Source organism: Montipora foliosa, chromosome 7 (assembly GCF_036669935.1).
Source record: "Montipora foliosa isolate CH-2021 chromosome 7, ASM3666993v2, whole genome shotgun sequence".
NCBI classification, from domain to species: domain Eukaryota; kingdom Metazoa; phylum Cnidaria; class Anthozoa; order Scleractinia; family Acroporidae; genus Montipora; species Montipora foliosa.
This window is the reverse complement of record NC_090875.1, coordinates 9,690,535-9,699,286: the sequence shown is the minus strand read 5'-3', so window position 1 is coordinate 9,699,286 and position 8,752 is coordinate 9,690,535. Positions and strand designations below refer to the sequence as shown.

Here is an 8,752-nt window from a genome sequence, read left to right as displayed (position 1 = left end):
TTTTAAAACATGGTTACTAGTGCATGTGGTTCTATCAGAAAGGCCTCTTTTGCAATGAACCATTTTGTCGACAGATCAAAGCTGGTGACGTACTCATTATTCGTCAAGAAGGGCCCCGAGGGAGGTGAGTAAAATTGGTTATTGTTCCTTTTGCGATATTCTTAGCAATTCCGAGAAGTCGCGCTGAGTGCAGCTGGAAACAAACTCACTCTAAACATGACTAAAACCTATGGAACAAACTTCCGTGTAATGTGAGGCAAGCAGAGTCCCTTACGAAACTCAAATGTCTTCTTAAACAAGTACTCTAGGGCACGGCATTCGTGCAAAGAAGCCGTTTATATTTTAGTATTTTTTTATAATGTAGATAGTTTATAACAGAAAGCACCTTTTTATTTAATATTTTTTTATAAGGTAGATAGTTTATAATGTTCTCTTATTTGAATTGTAATTTTTTGGCTGATGAATTGACCGTGGGTAAGCAAAGATTATCTATCTAGCGAAGAGGGGGGGGCATTTATTCAAACATTTCAAACCATTAAAACGAATCGTTTCAGGTTATTTGAAAATAGTGTTCTAGGTGTTGTTGTATGTAGGTTACTTTGTGTGCCGTAAGTCTGTACGTATTGTTGTACGGTGTGTAAATAAAATACAATTTTAACAAAAAATGGCTGTGCACGTGTGCGTTGAAGTTTGGTATATTTCTTTTCTTTTCTGTTTATTTGCAAAATCTCAAGTTCTAAGGAAGACACGAGCTCACACCACAAATGTTTATTTTCTGCCCTAGTTGTAACATTGTTCTTCCCAATTCAGTTCCTGGATAGTTCGAATAGTTTGTGGAAGTTGAACAAACTGGAATAATAATGAAATACTTTGAGAAACATAAATTTGCTATATTAAAAGACATTTTTTTCCAGGGGTCGTCGTCGTATATCTTAATTAAGGTCCCTAGTATTGGAGTTTTAGGCTACTGGTTGTGAGCTCCTGTTCTTTAGGATGACAGCAAGGTCACAGGTATACCTGTGTAAATCCAGATAATAGTAGGAAGTAGGCAGTCTTCAGACAAAACCCCCAACTTTTACCTGAATGCGACGTACAGTTAATGGTGGAAAGGAGTCGCCATACACCTGGAGTGCAGGGATGGCGCAGTGGTGAGAGCACTTGCCTCCCACCAATGCGGCCCGGGTTCGAATTCCAGACTCCACGTCATACGTGGGTTGAGTTTGTTGCAAACAGTTTCAACATCACTGTTCAACAAAATCGAACGGATGTTGAAGAAAATGTTGGATCCGTTTGCCCATGCCTTGAGCACGAGTAAACGTAGAAACAAGTGCTTATTTATTTCAGATTTTACAAGAAAGTTCATCTTTATTGCACTTATTTCAACCATCTGCACTAATTTCACTATTCTGCACTCTGTTTGGGATAAAGTGACGTACTCTCAGCCAATCAACACACTGAAATTTTTGCATGTATATTATTATGATACAGAATACCAATTATTCTACGATATTAAACATGGCAGTCATACTTAACTATGACTTGTTTTAGATTAGCTGTTTTTTGTGCATTTGTCCTTAGCCCAGGAATGCCGGAAATGTTGTCACCAAGTGGTGCCTTGGTTGGCGCGGGACTGGGCAAAAGCGTGGCCTTTGTAACAGATGGCAGAAGTAGTACTATGGGGGAATATAGACCGGTTTTGCAACAAGCGTTCTGATTGGTGGAGACGGGATTTTGCCCGATACAACGAGCTCTCTGATTGGTGGATTGATTTGTGTCCGCCATTATCACGTGCACACGTGAAACAGGATGGGGTCAAAGTCCAATCGACGTCATAAACAAGAAGAGGTCACAGAATGAATTGATTTTCTCGAATCATAACGGTTTAATCAAACAAAACTTAATTTACAAACGGGAACGTATGAGGAGACCTGGTGTCTAACCTCGTCCCTTGAATAAACCATGGTATAGGAATCCAGAACCTACTACCCAACTAAAAAGTTTAAAAAAGCTAAACAACATAAAATCATGAGGGATGGCTCGTCCATGGCGTGCGGCTGAGCTAACGGATGCAGATACATGACTCGGAACATAAAGACATGAAAACGGTCCCAATAGGAAGGACAACGCAAAGGAACGGGTGTGGTACCTATTTGGCAAAGACCTTCCTTATGTTTGGCAAATGCATCGGAGGCGCTCGTTAACTTCCGAACAAGTTTCGTCTGACTCTGTCCATTTCTGGGGTCTGGGGGAAGCATCTTTTCGCTACCACGATCAGACTGGTCCGACAGTGAGGACATCGCCATTCCTTCCGTTGGTGCTGGTTCATGTACCCATACTGCGTGGCCAGGAACGCGTACAGACACCGGTCGTGCATGCGTTGCTTGCAACAAAACATCTTCATGGGGGTGGACCGGTGTCGGAGTTTGCGCAGGGTACCCAGGTGGCGACAAATGGTGGTGAAGGAGAGGTGCTCGAGCTTGTGGGGCTCCGTCAGATGGTATTCGAAGCAGATCACGCATTGGTTCTCTGCTTCGAATTGTTTCTGCTCTCGTTCTCGTTGCTCGGCTTTCTTCCGCTCGAGTTGCCGTGTCTTTCTGAGGATCTCGTTCTTGTTCTCTTGGTAGATCTGGTAGATGCGTTGTAGTCTGTCTCTGGCCCTTCTGGCTTGCAAGCGCGTGACAGGTGGCATATTGTCGAAGCATCACAAACAGAATGAAGGTGTTTAGGATCGCACGCTCTTATAAGAGACCCTGATGGGTCATGTGATAGGTCAGGTGACTTAGAGGGGGGATGGGGGGGTACCCCTCCAGAAAAAGGTCTCCTCTTGAAAACGAGGTCCAAAGAGGTCTATAAGAGTCGAGGCGTTGGAAGGATCGTCATTCTTGTTCTTTGAAAAGTCTATGGGAGGTTGTTTAGCCATCGCAGAAGTGACGAGAGATATGCGACGAGCACAGAGGCAAGAAAGACATGGTCGATTGATGGTCAGTGTGATGAATGTGGTCATCGGTCGGGGTCACGGAAGGAACGACAACAACAACAACGCTGTTCCGACAACGGGTTTTACGGGTCCCATATTTAACATCTCGACTCGGCAGAAAGATAAAGACAAGGAGGTGGACGATGTGGAGATGAAGGCAGCTGTCCGTTGGGCGGAGAAGGCCAAACCTACAGGGCAGTTCCTCGATGCCGAGGATACCTCTGAGTTCCCCTGTGTCATCTGTGGCGAAGAGGACTTTGAATCAAAATATGATAACAATGTGATGGCGTTTGTGGAGAAGGTCAATAAGATATTACCTGGAGGCATTCAAGGCGCCAGGATCAAACCGGACCTTTTGGTGGAGATGGGATGTTGCCACCAAACCTTGCACGTGGGTTGCTTACTCACATGGTGGCTGACCCGAAGTCATTGGACCTGCCCTCATTGTCGGGAGGTTTACCTGGAGGGTAACGAGAAGCAGAACTACCCGCGGTACGATGAGCGTCAGGACATCATCGTCCAACAAGTGTATGATGCCGTGACCCGAACCATCTGGAATCTCAACACAGATCCCACGGACGATGAGGAGGATGAGTTTGAGGACGACAGGTTTGAATTTACGGATCTGTCGGACGATGATTTAACCACACTAGAGGGACTGTTGGGACGTTGACATTTTTGTTTGTTTTTTAGTGAGGTGGAACATTTGATGGAGAGGGAGATCGCTCATCAGAGTGAACGTTTTCTTCGTTGGTGGGATTATCGTTTTCCTCACCGTCAAGTCACGGAATGGTTGCGTGCCAGAAAAGAGACTCAATTGTATTATTATCGAAAGTACCTTGGTGATCGTTCGTTTACTCGTGTAAGTTAAGTTAAGTTAAGAGGACACCGTTGTGAATTAAAAAAAACATGTTTTTATTTTCATTGTCGGTTACATTTGTGTTCTTTAAGAAAATAGTTCAACTTGGGTGGAGGGAATTCCTTCCAATGGGCAGGGCGTAACGGGGTCCTGGGTGTCTGACTGGCTAGCATTCTTTGCGTGCGTTCGTGATTGATGTAACGCGTGTCGTAAGACAAGAGTCGCTGAGACCGCATCCATTGAACGAAATGGTAGCATTCGACTTGAGGGCAATGCAATTGTAAGGGATGCTGATGTTGTCCGCACGACCCGACGGAGAGACGGGGTAGATCGTCGAACTTGGGACATCCCCATCGTTCCAAGTCTAGACGAGGAATCTGCCAGGTATCCAACCATTGACCTTCCATACCTCCTTTGTGAGCTACGAGGGTCCGTTGTGGGGTCTTGAATTGTTGGTAGAGACGCCGGACATCGACCAGGAGTTCACTGGCTACATGATACTCTTGTCTGGGATAGTAAGGAAGACCATGGACGTACTTGGAAACGTAATGAGCGGTACGTTGATCTTTGGCAGAGAGATGGGGCCATTCCACACAAGGTTTGTAGTGGATGGATCCATGATGGGTTCCAGTATGGTCGCAGTAACCCAGTTCTCTAGGTAAGATTTGTCGTCCACTGCAAAAATATTCCAGATCAAGAACGATACACACCTCATCAAAGGGGTGTGTCGTCTTCGGAGGAGGAGGAGGATTCGGCGGAGGACCAGTAGTCTTTGGTGCGCCACCCTCGTTTGGACCACCAGTGGTTGCGCACGTCTGGGTCGGGGTGGTCAGCATCGTCGAAGATGTATTTGCACTCTTTGCACCAATTAGCATCCGGTTTCCAGGTCTTCAAGGCTGACAGAGGGAGTCGGTTCTTTTCGTACTGACAAGACTTGCACAAGTAACGATCCAGGAGAGCGTCTATACGTTTGAGGAGTCGTAAGGTGATGGGATCGTCGTTGTCTTCTGTTTGTGTGGCTGCTGCCTGAGACATGCTGTGACAAATGGAGAGAGCGGAAAGGAGCTTCGATTTTTTATGAGAGTGTCCACGTGGGAGACACGTGAAGACCAAGCACGAGAGGAACACGTGTTACGTGTTATAAAGGACGGTGTCGTGCGAGTCAGGTTCTCATTGATCACCATGAGTACATCGTGGCAATACGGAGGTGTGTCTCCTGCTAGGTATCCTAGTTTTGGTAAAAAACCGACCAAACGAGGTAAGAAGAAAGACGATGTCGTTCGTGAAACAGCTCAACCGCCTGCTAAAATTTACAAGGAAGCGCGTGAGAAAGCGGCCACCAAACGAAAAGAGGAGACTAAGAAGAAGAAGGACGAGGAATTGAACCAAGCGGCTCGTGAGTTGGATGCTCTGTTAGCCTCTGTGCCACCCGAGTTGCCTTCGTACGAACAGGTGATGGCCACGATGCCCCTCGAACAGAAAGATCCACCGTTCGTGGTCTCCTTGGCCGAAGGCAGGGTGCACCATGACGTGCCTTTTGATCCTGTCCTACACGGTCCTGAACCACCCTGTACGACTCCTGAACCACCACCACCGGTGGTGTCACCCTCGTCGTCGTCCCGATCCTCACCGCCTCCTTTGACCGGTCCGAAGGACGTATTGTGCCCGTTTCATGCCACCCCGTTAACAGGTGGCTTGACCAAGAATGGGGCTCCGTACCTGTACTGCCGAGATTACGATGGGGTGTGTCCTTTGTTCGTGATGGGTGCCGATCGAATCCAGACTTGGATCGATGCCATCGAGGCGCAGCTGCATGAGGATGTCCGACGAGGACCCTGGCATTGCTACCATCAGGAGAAGGCGCGTTTGTCGCGGACGGTGAAACCAGACTCGCCCAACAAGGATCGTTTCTTCTTGGCTTGTCGTCAAGAGGAATCGTGTAAGTTTTTCCAATGGGTAGATCTGGCCTGGGGCAAGACGATTCTCAAGAGGCGTGCCGAGGGTTACGATCACGATACGGTCCAACGGATCTCTCGGGAAGAACAGGAGAAGTGGAAGACGTGGCAGATGGACCTAGAGAGAAAGAAGATTTTCGGACCGTTGCCGGATCATGCGTACCTCAAGAAGAGGATGGAGAAACGGGAGGAAGAGTGGTGCCGACGATTGGAACAGACCCGTCCCATCACACCAGGATTGCTGAAATCTTGTTTTTTTGATTTGAATTTTGATCAGATTCGTATCGATTCCGGAGTGTATAAAAGTCAGTCCATGTGAAAATGTTTGAATAAAAGCACATGTGATGATGATGATGATGATGTCGTGTGCTCAATTGGGTCGTCGGGTGGTGAGGGTGGGACTCGAACAAATCGTACGTCTGCCTTATCGCGAGTACGGACGACGTCTCCGTTGGTCGATCTTGACCTGGATATGTCGAGAATTGATAACCTGTCTCGAAGGAGACGATCAATGGGACGGGTTGCCCACCCAAGAACCCGTGGATGCCATAGCCACGTTCGCCGCTTTGAAACGCAAGGACGACTATAAATGGCCTCATTTTGTCATGTACCTGACATGGTTGACGCGAACTCTGGGACCCGAGAGAGCGTACGCTACGTGGCAGACGTTGGAACAACGGTACCTGAAAGATCTGCCTAGTCTGTTGGAGTTGACCGTGCGACTCCTTCTCACCAAGACATGTCGAAGCGGAAGAACCGCCGCCGTGCTTCCGGCGTCACCGCCTACACGGACCCCGGCACGCCCGGCGCTTTAGGTGGCGTGGCCCGCTATGCCAAGGCCCAAGGGTTGTCCTTGAAAGAAGCCCGAGACGAATTGCAAGGGGAATTGGCCTACACGTTACATCGTCCGGTTCGTCGACGTTTTCAGACGTCCCCCGTGTTGGTGTTCCACAAAGACGATCAATGGCAAGCCGATCTGGTGGAGATGCAACCTCTCAAGAAATGGAATGGTGGAAATCGATACCTCTTGACGGTCATCGACGTGTTGTCCAAGTACGCTTGGGCCATCCCCGTCAAGAACAAGACCGGGTTGGCTGTGACAGAAGCGTTTGAGAAGATTCTGCGACAGAGTGGACGGAAACCGTTGCGTTTACAGACGGATGCTGGAAAAGAATTTTACAATGCCCCGTTCAGAACCATGTTGGAACAAGAAGGCATTCACCATTTTTCGACACACGGGGATGCCAAAGCTTCCATCGTCGAACGTTTTAATCGTACGTTAAAACAACGCATGTATCGTTATTTCACGGCGCGTAATACGCGAGTGTATGTCAAGGTGTTGCCCCAACTCCTCGACGGGTACAATGGGAGTCGGCATCGGAGTATCGGTATGGCACCACGCGACGTGACGGAGAAGAACGAAGGCGCGGTGTGGTCCACGTTGTACGGCAAACGCCTGAAGCGACGTCCTCGTCCCAAACTCAAAGTGGGCGATCGTGTGCGACTCAGCAAGAAACATCGTCCGTTCAAGAAAGGGTATCTACCGGGCTGGACCGAAGAAGTGTTCGTTGTACAACGCGTGGTACCCGGACCCGTGGTCACGTATAAACTGAAAGAATGGGATGGCACGCCTCTCGAAGGTAGTTTCTACGAAGAAGATGTTCAGAAAGTGACCGTGCCCGACGAAGCCTTGTTCCGCGTGGAAAAGATTTTGCAACGACGCAAGCGACTCGTGAAAGTGCGTTGGCTAGGTTGGCCTAAGAAATACGATAGTTGGATTCCTCGTTCGGCGTTACGACATGTATAAAAAAGATACAAAAGATGTAATAAAGATACCATACACGATGTCTCGTTATGTGACGTTGTCGAGTCATGTTCAAAAATCCGAGTTTCCCGACAATGGTCCTTCCGAGTTTAGAGTCCGTCTGCCTAGGGATCATGCTTGGCAGCAGGACACGGATCGTTGGGAAGTGGGATTGAGTGGTGTCTCTCTGCCTGACATTCCACCACCGCCGCCACCACCCCCTTCGTTCCCCGAGAAGATTCTGGTTCACGAAGCGTACCATGGTGTGGGTCATCCAGAGACATGGAGTAAGGAAGGATACGTGTGTATGTTTTACTACACGACCTGGAAAAAGAATGCCAAGGGAGAGATGCATGACTTTCAAAATCAACGAAGGGTCATCTGGTTGTCGGAGCTCACTCCGTCTGAGACGGGTGTGGAATTTGTCAAGCAGATCATGGATCTGATGCAGCAGAAGATCCATCACAATTTGAGTGCCGGAGAACATCTTTACTTTGAAGTTACAGACACGAGTCAGACCCCTCCAAAGACGACGCGATACAATACTATGTCCAAGTTTGTATGGAAGGGAGACGACTTGCTTTTGGATAATACACTCGTGTATCAGCAGGGAATCATGAACAAGTATTTTGGATGGGTCATTGAACTGGCTTTACATATGGGATGGTTGACCACGGACGCCCGATACCAAATCAACCAAGCAAAGTACTACAAGAAAGGACCCAATCTCCTCATCGAAGCCATTGACGAGACCGCCCCAACACCGGATTACACCCAAGAACAGTTTCTTGACGGATCCGTCTTTACGTCGTACCCTAATGGTTTTACCAAAGATACCGGACCGATTAACGTGGTCTCTGAAGGTCAGGGATGGAGTACGTTCTATAACTATGCCCAATTCATGGTGATGGCCAAAGCCTTCAATTGGCGGTTCGTGCGTCTGAATGAGGCTTTTGCCAGATTGAAACCCACTCCCTTGGCGAAGCAACCGATCGAACGTCCCCTCTTTGTCTACGTCAATTTAGTGGAAAGTCAATGGTTGGAGGAGGCGTACGACCAACTGTTGCGCACCGTTCCCTATAAAAGTGGAGGTGTCTGGTGGGAACCGACACAGGTGCATTACCATCGCCTACGCGGATCTCAGATCGAGACGATTC

At 48.1% G+C, this 8,752-nt stretch overlaps 1 protein-coding gene across 1 annotated transcript in view; it reads left to right on the top strand.

Moving 5' to 3' along the window:
- The window catches only part of LOC138010793 (dihydroxy-acid dehydratase-like), a 40,518-nt gene that overhangs the window by 13,375 nt on the left and 18,391 nt on the right, over positions 1 to 8,752 (top strand). The window contains exons 8-9 of the mRNA XM_068857770.1: positions 75 to 124; positions 1,579 to 1,666. Of these exons, the coding sequence (XP_068713871.1) occupies positions 75 to 124; positions 1,579 to 1,666 (138 nt within the window). The remainder of the gene's footprint in view (positions 1 to 74; positions 125 to 1,578; positions 1,667 to 8,752) is intronic.